General features: G+C 43.7%; 1 protein-coding gene across 1 annotated transcript in view; it reads left to right on the top strand.

Annotated features, from left to right (window-relative positions):
- Positions 1-515: 515 nt before the first annotated feature.
- Positions 516-16,325, top strand: part of ACE2 (angiotensin I converting enzyme 2) — a 37,404-nt gene continuing 21,594 nt past the window's right edge. Inside the window, exons 1-4 of the mRNA XM_012730417.1 lie at positions 516-706; positions 11,522-11,680; positions 15,105-15,198; positions 15,587-15,730. Coding sequence (XP_012585871.1) covers positions 521-706; positions 11,522-11,680; positions 15,105-15,198; positions 15,587-15,730 — 583 coding nt within the window. The 5' untranslated portion in view covers positions 516-520. The remainder of the gene's footprint in view (positions 707-11,521; positions 11,681-15,104; positions 15,199-15,586; positions 15,731-16,325) is intronic.

The following is a 16,325-nucleotide window of genomic DNA, read 5'->3' as shown; positions in this document are numbered from 1 at the left end:
TAAATTGCTAACCAAGGAGAGGGTGTCTGTGTATATGAACTTGAAATTAAAAGGTAGAGTGGGGATAACTAACTAGTCATGAATTGTCTGGAAAATCTGTAAGTACAAGCATTTATCCCCAGGACCCCTAACTTTAATCTTCTCTGATCACTGTAAAATTATAACACTTTCAGTGTATCTTTAACAGCTTTTTAGGAACATATTAACCAAATGTACAAGTTTTGATTTGGCCATAATGTGCAAGAGGAATTATGATTCTCTAGGATTAATGAATAACATTTGTTTATTTGATTTACTGTAAAAATCATTCTAAAATCTGTTTACATATCTGTTCTCTCCAGGATGAACTTTATGTTGGTTCAGCAGATTGTTTACTGTTTCTTCTTCTTTTTTTTTTTTTCCGTCTTCCCTGCTCAGTGCCCAACCCAAGTTCAAAGGCTGATGAGAGAGAACGAGTCATGAAGAGGTTTGACTCTAGGGAAAGTTCTTCAGTGGATGGGAGCTTGGCGCACAGGGAAAGATGTCAGGCTTTTCCTGGCTCCTTCTCAGCCTTGTTGCTGTAGCCGCTGCCCAGTCTGACACTGAAAACCAAACCAAGAAGTTTTTGGAGACTTTTAACCGTGAAGCTGAAGAGCTGTCGTATAATAGTTCGCTTGCCTCCTGGGATTATAACACGAATATCACCGATGAGAATGTCCAAAAGATGGTGAGTGCTCATGTCTGTGCAGGGGTAGTTGTTGCTACTTAGAGATTAGATGACAGTCCATAAAGCTGAAAAGGGAAATCAAAGAAATACTCAGCTGTGAAACTGGATGTTTGCCTCAGTATTTCTGATTCTGGAGTCCCAGATGGCTAGATTTAATTGACCTTGCAGTGGGTTTATTTGGAAAATTATTCCAAAATAATTCACTGGTCTCAGTCTAGATTTTTGGAAATCAGTGGGCATGCTGGGGAAAGTGCCACCATCACTGTGATCAGAGTCAGGGCTTCCGCGCACTTCAGAGAGTGCTAGTGATTGCTCGAAGCCTGCAATGTCAACAGGACTCTAAAGACCCCACAGTGATGTATGTATAAACTGAAAAATGCAGTCGGCGGCTTAGGGAAAGGGCTAGCTAGTGATTCAGCTAACTATGAGTGCAGTGAGGCCAACTTGGGAATTCCTTCTTTCTTTCACATGGACTTCTGAGGAACTTCCAAAGAACCCATCCAGAGCTCTCTAAGGAAAACCATCATTAAGCCAGCTCTGTCACATCTCAAAAAGCTCCAGCAAAGTGGGGTGCTTTGTTTGACAAGGGTTTAGGAACTTCTTCTGTCGCAGATCCCAATCCTTACATGATTAGTGCTAGAAAATTGAGCAACATGACTTAAGAAAGGATGACTGCAGCACTCGGACAGCAATCTATTCATTCAGAAATGTAGCTTAGGCACTTATTTTTTCAAATGTTAAATCAAATCACTTGCATTGCAAAACTATGGTGACAATAAAAAGATCAGTACTTTCCAGCTTAGCTGGGCCAGGCGTAGAGAGCCACAGCACAGGGGATTTTAGATCAGTGAAAATACTGTGCGGGATATTACAAGGGTGGATACATGGCATTAGATATTTGTCCATACGCAGAATATTCCACACCAAGAGGGAACTCTAGGGATGACAATGGTCTCCGAGATAGGATGGTAACGCCAGTGCATGGTCGTCCTAGGTAAACAAGGCACCACTCTGGTGAGGGATGTTCATTATGGGGAGACTGTGTGAGGTGTGGTGGGCAAGAGGCGTATGGAATGCTCTGGACCTTCCTCTCAACTTTATTGTGAACCTAAAACTTCTCTAAAAATAAACACACATAGTGGGTTCTTGAAGGTTTTATATGGGGAAAATAATCTAAAGTATCCCACTAGTTTTTATACTGCTTGTATATTAAAATATTTTTCAGAAGTAAAATTCATTAATTAGAAAAAATAAATTATTGCCATTGATTCGGCAAGTCAATTTTGTTTGATACCTTCTGCGTCACTGTAAACTCCTCTGGAGAACTTTTTCATTTTTGCTAACGGTCAGAGAAATCCTGGAGATTTTGACAGGCCAGTGTTGACATAGGAAGTCTTTTTGTCCTCGTTTCATATTTTGGCCTTAACTCCACTTCTCTCCGCTCCTCCCCAACTGCCCAGAGTATATGGTGGACTTGTTTTCCTCCTCAGGTGATAGTTGTGGTGAGGGTTCCCAGCGTTCTGCCTAATGTCAGGTTCTGGAACCTGATGGCCTCTGTGTGGATCCTGCCTTCAGTACTTTCTAGCTGGGTCTACAGGAGCTAAGTAATTAACTTCTCTGTACCTTAGTGCTTGCAGCTGAGATACAGAACACGACACTCCTATCTGCCTCCTAGGGTCGCTGTGAAGTTTGAATTAATACACAAACCCACCTAAGTGGTGCTCAGTGCTTGTGAGCACAAGGAACTGCCAGACCTTGGTGTTGTAAGTGTGCATAGAGTGACTGCCGAGGGGGCATGGAAGGCATGTGATAGAATGAGATATAGCGATGTTTGTGGAAGTCACCTCTGGATCATTAAGTGCTATCACTTTTTAATTGCACTGGTTGATTAGAGCAAAGGTCAAAAAACAAAAGGGCATACATGACAAAGTTTGGCCAAACTTCAGATAAGTACAAGCCCTTCTAAAGGAAATTGGCAATATTTGAAGGCGAGAAGCAAGCAGAGGGACTAATTATCTGCATGCTTGAGCTATGGTGAGGGGTGTGTGTATTTTGTGTGTTTCCCTGGTTAGGAGGGCAGTGAGCAGGGAGGAAAAGGGCTCTTGCTTCAATTTTCTGGTCACAGACATTGAATCCCCTAATGCCACGGGACCTATGCAGGTGCCCTGAGAGGCACCAAGGTGAGCGGGCTGCTAAGGTGTGATCTGCTGGTGGTGGTCATACTTTAAGGGAGAATTTTAGAAACAGAAAATGTCTCCTCCCCACAAAAAGAGCAATGGGAATGATTCAAAGGGATCAGAGAGAGTGGGGAGGGAAAGCCAAGATAGCCAGACAAAGCCAAACTCACAAAAAGCAAAAACAAAAACAAACACAAAAAAAACAAACAGCAATTAGTCTGAGATGGAACAAGGAAGGATGAAGTGTTCATCGTCATCTTGGCTGAATCTTTTCCTACCAGAATGCTCAAACAAGAGAAATTTATGATAAGTAGGAGGAGGTGGTATTTCTGTCACAGGTGGTGCAATTGGTAAGACTTGTAAAACTAAGCCATTCTTTAATCTAAAACAGTGAGCTGCTCGGAGGTGACAGATGAGTTTTGAAGTACTTAAGAATCTCTGTGGAGGGCAGACCTGCGCTGGGTGAGGAAGCCTGCTGACTTGCAGGTGGGCTCAACGAGCCCAAAGTTATGTCACTTTGTGGTGCCATCCCACCACCGGTGCGTGGCTGTGGCTTTTGTGTGCCACTTCCTGTGACCAGTGGGATGTAAGCTGACAGGATGCAAGAGGAGCTTTGAAACGGACTTGAACATGGGGCCGTCCTGTGTACTGTTGCCTTCATCAGGGCATGTCTGGGCCAGCCAGCTTAAGAAGGAACAGAGTGTGGCATATTTACCCTGGCGGATCCAACCCTAGAGTTGTGAGTAAGTCCGTCCAACACCAGCAGAGCTGCCTGGCAACCCCTTAGTGACTCTAGGCCTGTAAACAATAAACACGGATGCCACTGAGGTTCTCGGTTGTTTGTTATGTAGTATTATTGTAGCAATAGGCAGCTTACACGGCAGGGGAAACTGGGCTGTATGATGTGAATATGTTCAGAGCTGAGCAGGGTGACATTTCTAGGGACAATCATTTCCTAGTTGTCTATTAGTGTGGCTCTCAGAGTCACTGTTCTGGTCTTGTCAGCCTATGGATGCTACTTCATATGATTCGTAGATCCAGTTGTGAGAGGTCTCCAAAGAGTGCACATTCAATGAGAATTTATTACCAAGCACCTCTCACATGTGACGTTGCCATGAGGTGTGGGGGTCAGTGAGTGGGGTCCTTGGATTGCCTCTGAGAAAGTTTCAGCAGTGCTCCCCTTTCAGCAGCCTGTGGTAAGTTTGCCAAAGAGACAAAAATGTTTGGTTATCCCCCAAAGGCTTAGGTTGTTAGAAGACAGGAAGGGCAAGATGCTGGTGCAGACGCAGGCAGGCAGGCAGAGCTGCGTGTAGCCAGGGCAGAGACTGGTCTGCCCTAGACTTCCTTTTCTGGGGAGGTTCATTTCTTTGTGGAATTGCTCTCTATTGTTAAATTGCCGCTTGCAAGCTGTGACAGGGGTGGTTTGTAAGGACCGGCGATGCTCTGTCCTGGCCCTCCTCTCCTCCCCACCTCTGCTCTGCTTCCGGACCCTTCCTAGAGCAGTCTGCTTTCGCTAGAGCAGTCTGGTTTTGTTTTTTTTTTTTAAATTTCATTTCTATAGCTGGTTTAACAACTATGTTCATCATTTCTACCCCCACCTCCATTTTCTGGTCTTGTGAGCCTCCATCCCAGATTGTTTTACAATACATTGCCTCGACTTTCTAGTAAATCCAGTTCTCATGTTTGAGATTAAAACATTTGTCACTACAACTATGATTATCTGCTCAGTAAACTTATTTTACTTTTTGTGCTTTGGCCTTCTTTGTAAGTTTATTGGTTTGATTTTTGAAATAGAGCCAATTATCAATCAAAAGGCTTTTTTCCTCCAAGGTCAGCAGCCTGCCAGCCACATAGGAATTTCTGGACTCTTTTAACCCTGTACGAGAGCCCAGGCACTCCACTGCTGGCAGGATCCTCTGGTCCCCGCTCTGGTGTGTGACTGTGACCGCTGCCCATGCAGCTGAGTCGGGTGCGGAAGCCTGCCCTGGCAGAGCCCCGCTGCTCTGCAAATGTGGTAGAAATATTTCCTTGTGAGTTAGGAGAAGCTGTGATGAGAGCGCAGGAGGCCCAGGCTCACCGCTGGGCGGTCTCTGGGTTTTCATCAGCCCCTCTGTGGGGCTCCCCGGAAGCCTTGGAAACCCCTGATTCCCAAAGCTGTCCCTCTGTCTTGAGGACCTGGGTCATCATGAACTCAGGGCAAAGTAACTTTAAACTGCTAAGTTATACCCAAGGGGAGACTGTTGGCTTCATCCCTGCCTCCCAGGAGTGTGTCCCTCACCTGAGATGCACAGACCTACACACCTACCTACACACCACCCACTCGCGGGCGCAGGGGACAGCTATCCCATGGCTTTGGGAGGTCTGGTGCTACATTGACGCTCTTGAACTGGCTGTGACACCCTGGGCAAGCCACTCGTTTCTTCATTGTCTCTGGAACTGTAAGGAGGTTGATGAGCCCAATCGAGTCCCTTTAGTAAGTGGCAATTGTGAATGCCTTTGTGTCTCATGCAGAGGTTGGGGGGCATCACAGGCCTGGTTCATGCTAACTTTTCTTTCTCATGAAGTTTGATAATATTTCAGTTTAGTGATGTGATTTTGGTGAAATGAAACTTGAGCAACTCCAAATGACATGCTTCAGTACAGCCAAGTTGGGCACTGTTACACACTGATCCAGGCAGGACGTTACCCCAAGGAAGGCAGCCTGGGGCAGGAACGTGGGCGCTGCCTCTCACAGTGTTTCAGCCAGGTGGCTGCGTGGGAGAGCATCTACTCAACTTGGGCCAAAGCCTTTTGCATGGAGAGCTCCATGGGGGTCTAAGACCTATTTATAGGACCTAGGGATTAAGATGTTTTCTTTTTTCTTTGCTTTTTCAACAGCAGCACTATTGGGATATAACTTATGCATCACCCATTTAAAGTACACAATTCAATGCTTTTAACATATTTGTGGATTTGTACAGCCATCATCACCATCTAATTTTATAACATTTTCTCATTTCAAAAAGAAGCCACATGTCCATTAACAACTCTCCCCCATAACCCCCGTAGCTCTAAGAACCTCTAACTGCTCTGTCTCTACAGTTTGCCTCTCTGGGGCATTGCCCATCAGTGGAGCCACACCACAGTGGCCTTCTGGGAGGGTTTCCTGCCTTCTGAAGGTGGCAGCATGTAACATTATTCAATCCATTTCCTTGCCAAGTAGCATTTCATTGCAGGCATTTTTCCTTACACTTTATCTTCAAAATTTTCAAACATGTATAAAATAAGAGACTAGAATATTCACTCTCCTTATACACATACAGTTATCCTTAGCCTCAACAATTATCAACAATCTGGTCAATTAGTTTTATTTTTCTACCCAACCCCAACTGACTGCATAATTTTGAAGAAAATCCTAAATATTATTTAGTATGATACCCAAATATTTTGCTTGTAACTCTCAAAGAATATTTTTTAAAAGATTTATTTATTTATTTATTTATGCATACAGAACTGGGGTACAGGTCAGAGGTGCAGGGACAGCGAGAGGATTCACCAGGGACAGAGTGGGGAGCAGAACAGACAGATCGACGAAGTACACTGCTGAGGGGAGCAGTGGGCAGGCCAGGAGAGGTCTGCCGCACCATGTGGGTCACCTCTGGGGCGGGAATCAAACTCATGCTGAAGTGGCTTAAGCTTCTTAGTGCTGTGCTTTAACCTGCTGCGCCACCAGGGAGGGCCCTCAAAGAATTTTTAAAACAACCTTAATACTAGTGCTGTGCTACTGAAGACTTATTCCTTAATTTCATCAACTATCTAGTAAATATGCAAATCTCCTCACTTGCTCATATATTTTTAAAAATGTCTGCTAGTTTATTTGAATCAGGATGGGACAGGTTCTCTCCTCCCAGCTGTTTTCTGAGGGTACCTTAAATCTCATCAGCTCTAAGCAGTCCCTCCCGCACTTTTTCCCCTTTGTAGTTTAACAGTGGAGGAGTTGAGTTTTGGGTCTTTTAGAAACTCTCACTTTCTGCCTTTGTTGATTGTGCCCAGTTAACATTGCTTAACATGCTCTTTTGTCCCCTGTATTTGCTGTGCATGTATGGAAATAGGGCAGAGGTCAGCACACTTTCTGTAAAAGTTCAGATGGCAAATACCTCAGTCTCTGTGGGCCTACAGACTCTGTTCAACTCTGCCATTGTAGACAATTCAGCGGCCACCACAGGACAAAAGCTACCACAGACCGTCAGAATGTACATAAACAGTGTGACTAAGTTTCAGTAAAACTTTATTTACAAAAGCAGATGGTGGGCAGAGTCCTGTGAGTTATTTCACAAGTGCGAAATTGAATATGCACTGCTAGCATATTGCAGAAATATGAAGCTGGGGAGTTACCAAAGCTGGTTCAGGTCTCTAGAGTTCTAGAAAAAAGAAGCAAGTTAAAAGACCCTTTGTAACTTAGAGCTCAAGGCATTAGTACTTTAGACACAGAGAAATAGAAAATACATTAAAGATTGAATAAGAAAAGCAAAACTGGAAATGTTATAGGACAATACAGCTGATTTTTGACTAGTGTCTCTTGAGACGGTTGGTTAGAAACCGAACCGTTTGTTAAATAAGAGACCAAAGGATCAAACTCTAAAGGGAAAAACTGACCAATTAATTGCAACAGATTTAAAAATGAACTTCTGTGCATCAAGACACATAAATAGATACACATACACACAACAAGAAGTAGATCTTGGGAAAATATTTGTGATGCATGTAATTAACAAAAGCTTATCAGTCAGAATATATATTTACTAGGTGATAAGAAAGAGACAAAAATCTGTGAGGAAAGTGGAGAAAAGATATGAGCATCAAATTCACAGAGTATGTATTTAGCACATACATACATACATATAACCTAATGAATAATCAGGGAAATAAAGTAACACTAACAAGGAAGTGCTGACATGACAGAAAATCAGTTTGTCCAAAATGTGATGATATCTATTGAAGCTGAAAATTGTTTGAATCCACTAATTCCTTGTAGGAATTCCACTTGGAGAGCTTCACCTGCATACTCAAGGAGATTTGATTTGTGTTGATTTCTAGACAATATCTATATTTTTAGGTTAAAATGTAGTGTTGGCAATTTCATATGGCAGTTGTTAGCAGGTTTAGGAATAAAGCCTAAAAAAATATTCCACTGAGGATGGAATAGGTTGTAAATAACATTAAGAAGACTAGCTTGGATGAAGCAGTCAGTTTTCAGCCACCAAAATTCAAGGCAACATAAAGTCAATTTTTGGTGGCATAAAGTTTAACACTTGTACCAGAGCTGTGGTAAGTCAAGTAAAATAAAATAAAACAGGTATTCTCAAGACTTCTACATGAAGAATAATAAAAAAAAAATATTGACATGAAGGCCTCTTGGGAATTGAGTTGTTTCCAAAGTTTCCAAAGTCATTTGCAAGTAAAATTATTCCTGTACTTCGGTATCAAACTTCTACCAACATTTTGCTTGATGAAGTATCATCCTGGGTTGAGGGGAGTAGGCTGAGAGGTGAGTGGTGGGTTGTAGAGAGGAGACGGTTCTGTAACTCAAGTCTCTGTTGCTGCTCGCTCCTTCCCACTCTTGCCTGTTAGAGAGAACACTAGAATGTGTCTGTGGTTAAGAACATGGTTCCAGTGGCTCAGTTCCAGTGGTGAACTTTAGAAGCAAACTTCTCTGGGCTGATGTCCTGGTTCTTTTAATTATTTACTGTGTGACCCAGCACAAGTTGCAAGCCCACTCTGTGCTCATTTCCCTCGTTTGTGAAGTGGAGACGATCTCACAAGACTGCTTGTGGAGACTAACTGAGAAGTAGTTCCCTTTCTCTTCATCTGACCTCGCGTTGTCATTTCCCTGGGCCATCCCCGTCAGGTCATGTGCCTGCTTGGAACACCCAAGTGACCCCTTACTATTTGCAGAAAAGCCAATTTTCTTGGTCTCAACAGTGCCATCCTGCTGGTGTCTTGCCTTCAGGGTCTGCACTAGTTATCTAGTGTGTAATAAATACCACAGGCTTAGCTGCTTAAAACAACACATGCTTATTATCTCACAGTCTCTGTGGGTCAGCTGTCCAGGTGCAGCTTAGTGGACCTTCCACTTCTGAGTCTCATAAGGTTGCAATCCAAGTTCTGACTAGAGCTGTCGTCTCCTTGAGGTTCAACTGGAGAGGAATCCACTTGCCAGCTAATGTCGTTGCTTATAACATTCAGATCCTTGTATGATGCTGGACCGATGCTTTAGTTTCTAGAAGCCATCCTCAATTTCTCACCAAGTGACCTCCAAACAAGGTGACTAGTACATCTCAGATCACATCAGCACATGTGCCTGTCACCTTTGCTGTATTCTGCTGTTAGAAGCGTCTTGCTTTCACTCAGGGGAAGGGATCATACAAGGCTGTGCCACCAGGAAGTAGGGATCGGGGAGCCCTGTTAGCGTCTGTCCTCCCTGGGGTCCAGGAGCCACATGCCGGCAGCTGAGCAGAGCTCCCCAGGCACACTTCGGAGATAGTACAGGTTTGGCTCAGACCATGCAGTGAGCTGAATAGTACAATCTAGCAGGTCACATGAATTTTTTGTTTCCCGGAGCATATAAAAGTTTCTGTCAACACTCGGCTATCGTCTATTAAGTGTGCAATAGCATTGTGTCTAAAAATACAAGGTGCAAACCTTAATTTAAAAATAGTTTAGGCACTCCTTGGGGTGTAACAGGTTAAAGTACAATACTGTGAAGCTGGCTGCAGCAGCTTTGGTGGGAGTTCCATCCCCTGCACGGAGGTGGCCCACATAGCGCAGCAGACCTCTCCTGTCTTGCCCACTGCTCCCCTGAGCAGTGTATGCTGTCAGTCTGTCTGTTCTGCTCCCCACTCTGTCTCTGGTAAATCCTCTCATCGCCCCTGGCACCTCTGTACCTCAGTTCTATATGAATAAATAAATAAATTTTAAAATGAAATAAAACAGTTTGTCTTTAAAAATGTGAACAGTCAGCTGAGTCTTCAGCAAATAATCTTTTTTGCTGGTGAAGGGCCTGATAATAAATGCAGTATCTTCGAAAAGCAACGAGGGGAAGGCTGCTCTGGAATCCTTTATGCACGTATTCAAAATGGAGATAGAATGATTTTTCCATATCATGGAGTTGTCAGGAAGATCCTAGGAGATTATTTTGCAAAGATAAATTATTTCACACCCATCTAACGCCTATCTACTTTAAGGTCTGTCGGAAATCCTTTCTCCATGAGAGTGTGGCCAGATCACCTGTGTGAATCTCTTTTTTCCTGTAACAGAACATTCTTGGTCCATTCAGCGTTTATGCATTATCATATGCTCTTCTGTTTCATTAACAAAACATTTATGATGCATTCCTAAGGACAAGAACTTTTTTCCCATAAATCATAAAACAGCTAGCATTTTTTTTTATTATTTTTTTTATTTTTTTAAAGATTTATTTATTTATTTGTACAGAACTGGGTTATAGGCCAGAGATGCGGAGGGTGAGAGAATTCACCAGAGACAGAGCGGGGAGCAGAACAGGCAGATCGACGAAGTACACTGCTGAGGGGAGCAGCGGGCGGGTCAGGAGAGGTCTGCCTTGCCATGTGGTCACCTCCAGGGCAGGCGGGAATCGAACTCATGCGGAAGTGGCTTTAGCTTCTTTGTGCTGTGCTTTAACCCGCTGCGCCGCCAGGGAGGGCCCAACAGCTAGCATTTTTCCAATGCTTGGGATGTATTAAAAACTCTCATAATTATTTTATAGTCTATCAGTTCTTCTTGTGCTTATTACCACAACCCTTGAAGGTAAATTCTAGTATTACTCTCATTTTACAATTAAGACAGTTATGTCTCAGAGAAGCTAAATAATTTCCTAAGACCACACAGCTAGTCAGATATGTCTTGTTCCAGGACTGGAGTTCTTACCTACTCATATGCTACCTCTTCTATGGAGTACAGTGTATGAAGTAGTTGTTTTAATCTTGGATAAATGGATGAGTTTGTGTCTTGAGGGAAGATGCCATTGGAAAGGTCTGCACGCCAACTGATGTTCAAGATGGGGCTAAGTGAATCCTGGTATTATCATCTGCTTCTGGGTTTCTTTTGCTGGTAGAAAGTCACCATGGCTACACAATGGCTGTATTCTAGACACCCTTCCTTAGGGGTCATCACTGAAAATCAGAATTTCTTGTAAGTAGTGGCTCCACGGAGCTTCTTGCAAACTGGTTCTCATTTCTCATGGCTCCCATCACCATGAAGGCTAAATTTCCATTAAGTCCACTGTGAGCTCTACCAGGCTCTCCCTTTGAGCATTCTTCCTTGAATTCTTGATCAGCAGTCCCATGTTGCAGTGCTCAGGGCATAAATTCCAGGGTCCCTCAATGTGAGTCAACTGTGAGAATTCACTTCCAGTTCTGGGGACAGGACCCTTGGGAAAGCTAGGCAATCATCCAAAAAGAGAGAGTGACCAAGAGTGACCTGGTCACTCTTAACCTAAGGCTTGACCTTCCGCAAAGAAGAGAATAAAACCACTCAGGAGCTATCAGATGTTCCACCAGATGTTCTTTGGACAATATCTTCTGTCCTCTCTAATCGTGAAATGCCATTCCAACTCAAATTTTATTTTTTGTCATTTCAGAATGAAGCTGGAGCCAAATGGTCTGCCTTTTATGAAGAAAAATCCAAGGACGCTGAACGGTTTCAAATAGACATGATTCAGGATCCCATAGTCAAGCTTCAGTTGAAGTCTCTTCAGCAGAAAGGCTCATCAGCACTTACAGAAGAAAAAATCCAACGAGTATGTGGATGTTTTAGTACTGATCCCCAGAGTTGAAATGTTCCACACTATTATTACTCACAATAGTAATGTTGATTTAAAAAGAGCTCTGTCACTAGGTAGGGTGCGCTCACAATTTATCAGCCAGACTGAAGTCCTTGGGGAGTGAAAGAAGACAATGGCACTAGTTCTGTTAGGACACAGGCTTTCTGAGCACCAAGCAGCCTGAAGAATACACTGGTCTATGCCCTTGGTTCTCAACCAGGGGTGATTTTGCACACAGCACACCCCAGGACATTTGACAATGCCTGGAGATATTGTGGGTTGTCACAAGTACAGGGGGTGCTCTTGGTATCTAGGGAGTAGGGTTGTTGTTAAATATTCAACAGTATACAAGCATCCCCCCAACAACAAAGGCTTATCTGGCCCCAAATATCAATAGCGCCAAACTTGAGGAGTCCCATCTGTCCTCTTCTCCTCCCTCCTTTCATTCTAAACTTCTTTAAACAAGTTCCTACCAACCACAGTCCAGAGTGCTTTATGGGCTGATTCTTTCTTTGCAAGACATCAGTTCCATATACAGAACCCTCTCTTTGATGGAAAGAGCCTCCCTTCATTGAGAATAGAGTGTTTTACCTCCACTTTATTCTGTTTCTGAAACAAATTGCTGTTTTCCATAATAGTCTTCAACTAAATTCGGGCTGCTCATTAAAAACAAACAAACAAACAAACAAAAAACAGTGGAGTCTTTTCCTTTCTAGGATAAATATCATTTACTCTGTCAATTTCCCTTAACACTTTCAAGTCCCCTCATCAGCACTAGTTGCCTTTTCATTTTGCCACTCTCCCTGACCGGCCCTGGGCATAGTCAGGTCTGCCCAGAGAAAAGGGGGATGAGATACTCAGCTCCCTGGGCTCTGCACCTATTGAGACAGTTGGGGCTATGTTAGGTTTCTTGTTTGTTTGGATCTTTATTTTTAACATACAAAAATGACTATTTGCTGTTTATACATCTAAGGTGATTGGCTAAAAGATCTGCCAGTCATTGGCATTGGTTTTTTGACAGTTTTGTTTGGCTCATGTCAACCTCTTTGTCAATGAAATCTCTGCATCTCTTCCACTGATGTTGCTCTGAATGATGCCTTTTCAAATTCTATTCTTAACATGGGTCTTTTTCCCAACTTCAAGAAAGCCTAGATTCACTGTTGTGGAAATTGCACCCCCTAGCCCATGTCTAGCCCAAGAATCAGCAAACTTTTTGGTAAAGGGAAAGATAGTCAATAGTTCAGGCTGTGTGGGATGTATCGTTTCTGTCTTGCTGAGTGAACACGGCTGCAGGAGTGGGGAGGCAGCACGACTCTCACATAAACGCGTGGCTGTGGCTGTATGCCAGTAAAACTTCTCAAAAACAGGCAGCAGAGAGGATATGGTTTGCAGATCATAGTTTATGGACCCTTGATGTAACCTAATGAAATGTTTTATCTGAAGTATTTGGCTATTAACATCAAAGTCTTTCTGAGTAGCTTGTCCTCTGGAACTCTGTGTACTAATCTGCATTTATAAAAAGAAAAATGCATGATAAGGATAGTGATAAAGCCATATGGCGCATATCTTCCTACAGTTCATATTTATTATTCTACATTCTTTGGGCCCAATTGTCCAATGAGCTATTAATCCACTTTATCTTATCCATCCCATGCTTTCCCTTCTTTCTCACAAAGACACCATGGGAAACCTTGCTCGTTGCTCTACTGTTCGAATCTGGACAGCCTGGTCTATTCTAGGTGGAACCTGGACATTGTCTTTTGAAAAGATCCCCAGAACATTCTAAGGTGCAGCCAGAATTGAAAACCACTGACGTGCGTGGAAGAGCTGACAAGTTTGGGAAGAGGGGGCGCTCAAGGATGCACAAACTCCGTGCACAGTTCAAGGCTGGGGGCAGGCTGAAAAGCAGGACGAGGAGGCTGGGGGTTTGTGCCATGCAAGGACTTGGCTTTATGCCTTTGGATTATGGGATCTCATTGAAGGTTTAAGCATGTGATCTTTTCATGTTTTAGCTGCTCTTGTAGCAGAGTGAAAAACTCTTGGAAGAGCGACAGGAGAAGGAGCGGCAGGGCCTTTTACACTGCCTCCTAAATGACAGCAAGGACAGACCCTCCTGCCCCCTTCTCCCCTCCCTCCCTCCCTTCTTCTTGTCCTCCTGTCCTCTCCCCCCTCCCTCCCTTTCATTCGTTCCTATCAAGTCCATTGAAGAGCAATACTTGGTTAAATGCATGGATGAGATGCTTAGCTTTCATGGAAATACCAAATTACCTTTAAAACTTTATAAACATTTATTTCCTCAATTCCTGTATTTATCACAGAATAGAAACATTGGCTGAAACCCAACTCGTTGGGTCTGTGGCCCCACCTTGAGTAGCACTGCTTGACTCTGTTACTTTTTTTTAAAAAAAGACTTATTTATTTAAACATACAAGAACTGGGGTGCAGGCTAGAGGTGCAGGGGTGAGAAGATTCCCTAGAGACAGAGTGGGGAGCAGAACAGGCATATCGAGTGAAATACATGGCTGAGGTGAGCAGTGGAGAGACAGGAGAGGTCTGCCACACTGTGTGGCTCACTCTTTGGCTGGGGATTGAACTCCTCTGCAGCGGCTGTGGCTAGTTTTACAGTGCTGCGCTTTAACCCCTTGTGCCACCAGGGAGGGCCTGACGCTGTTACTTTTATTCTCCCTTACTTACTGCGTGAATTTTAAACTCTCAGTCTGGCATGGAAGGGCCCTTGTGATCTCGGCCTGCTCTCCTTTCCATTCCCTGCCCTCCTTTCTGCCCCCCACCACCACTTCCAGTTTCCTTTAATATATCATCACGCTAAAACCCCTGCTGTTCTTAACCTCCTTCCATCCTCTCTGCTCCGCTCTCCTCCCCTTCCTGCTATCCTTGACCAGTTCTTCTCTTCTAAGACAAAGCTCCATGCCCCTCCTCTCCAACATCATTCCTTAATGGCACTTTTTGGTGACAGAGTACTTGTCACTCTGCTGTATCATGACTTCCGCATTGTGCCCTGACTGTGGGGTCCTTGAGGGCCAGTGTCGTGTTCATGTCAGAATTGTCCCAGTGCAGCTTTAGTGGATGTTCAAGAATGTGACAGAATATACTGAACATGCTGAACGAAACCAGACATACTTCTCTGTGCGTGTGTAGATAGAAATGTAGCTGGGATTGTGATAGATCTGGTTGTTTCTGTCACTGTACATGCTGATTATGTGCTTTTCAGGCTGTGCTAGTTGAGAGTGGGGAAGCTTAACTGAGATATCATTACAGAAAAGGCAGATGTGAACTGCTGTTTTGAAACATCAGAAACCATGTTGCCCAAAGGACAGCTTTATGTCAGCATCCCCTTTAGCACCACCTCCGGTTCAACGTTGCTTATTTCTTTGCTTCACAGCTGAACACAATTCTAAATGAGATGAGCACCATCTACAGCACTGGAGAAGTCTGTAACCCGCATAATCCTCAGGAGTGCTTATTACTCGAACCAGGTAAGCTTTTCATTTGGGGCAGTGATTATAAAATCTCCCTTTTACTCCCACATTTTAAAAATGAGTTTGGCCTTAGAGGATAACACTGTACCTTTCAGATGATCATCCAGGAGAAGATGGCCTAACTCTCTATTTTAGCTGCTCTTTACAAAAAAAACTTGGTGGTATATTCTGTCACAATCAAGAAACTTTATTAGTCGTTAAGCGATTTCAGTGGTTTATTTTCTCTGCAGAAATATTTGAGAAGAACAACAGGGAAGAGGAAAGGAATGACTCGGGAAAGTTCATTTAATAACTTTATGACCTTGCTGTCTGCCAGCCTTGTTTTCCCTTCTTTAAAATGATAATTGTGCACACACACAAACCTGAAGGCGCATGCTTGTTGCAGGTTTGGATGACATCATGGCGACCAGCAATGACTACGAAGCGAAGCTCTGGGCCTGGGAGGGCTGGAGGGCGAAGGTTGGCAAGCGCCTGAGGCCACTGTACGAAGAGTACGTGAGCCTGAAAAACGAGATGGCTAAAGCGAACAGTAAGTCTCTGGCTCTGGTCCTGAAGCCTCTGCGGGGCTGGGGGCTGGGGGCAAACCTGTGACCAGTGTCTCTAAACTAGTGGTCAGGAAAGAGCTCAGCGGTGAGACCCCATGACAAGACAGTTAAATCAGTTGTGCGGGAAGGTCGCAGGCCACTGATGGGTCCTGAGGTAGTCTGGGGGTGACAGGAGTTCTATTTCTCAGAAACGATGGGCAGCAGGGATGCCATCTCTCACCCATCTGGTCACAGTCCTTTTCAAAGGTCATTTGTATATTTACCTCAGAGCAATGCCCCAGGAAGAGAAAAACCAGGTTAATTTGGTCTAGAAATCCATTTTTAGCCTGCAATTGTAAATATAATTCAAATCATATGGTCATAAAAATCTTAACAGGAGAAGGAATTTCTTTATCTCTGAACTTAGTCTCCTGTTTGAAGCCATGCATTATGAAGTGCTTAATGCTTTGATGATTCACTGCCTTCTGGGTTGAGGAAGGAAGAATTTTTTTTTTTAAAGATTTATTTATTCATACAGAACTGGGGTACAGGCCAGAGATGCGGAGGGTGAGAGGATTCACCAGAGACAGAGTGGGGAGC

This window comes from Condylura cristata, unplaced genomic scaffold (genome assembly GCF_000260355.1).
Source record: "Condylura cristata isolate star-nosed mole 26May11 unplaced genomic scaffold, ConCri1.0 scaffold00027, whole genome shotgun sequence".
Classification (NCBI taxonomy): Eukaryota; Metazoa; Chordata; class Mammalia; order Eulipotyphla; family Talpidae; genus Condylura; species Condylura cristata.
The sequence above is the reverse complement of the archived record's forward strand: the minus strand, read 5'-3'. Positions and strand labels throughout refer to the sequence as shown.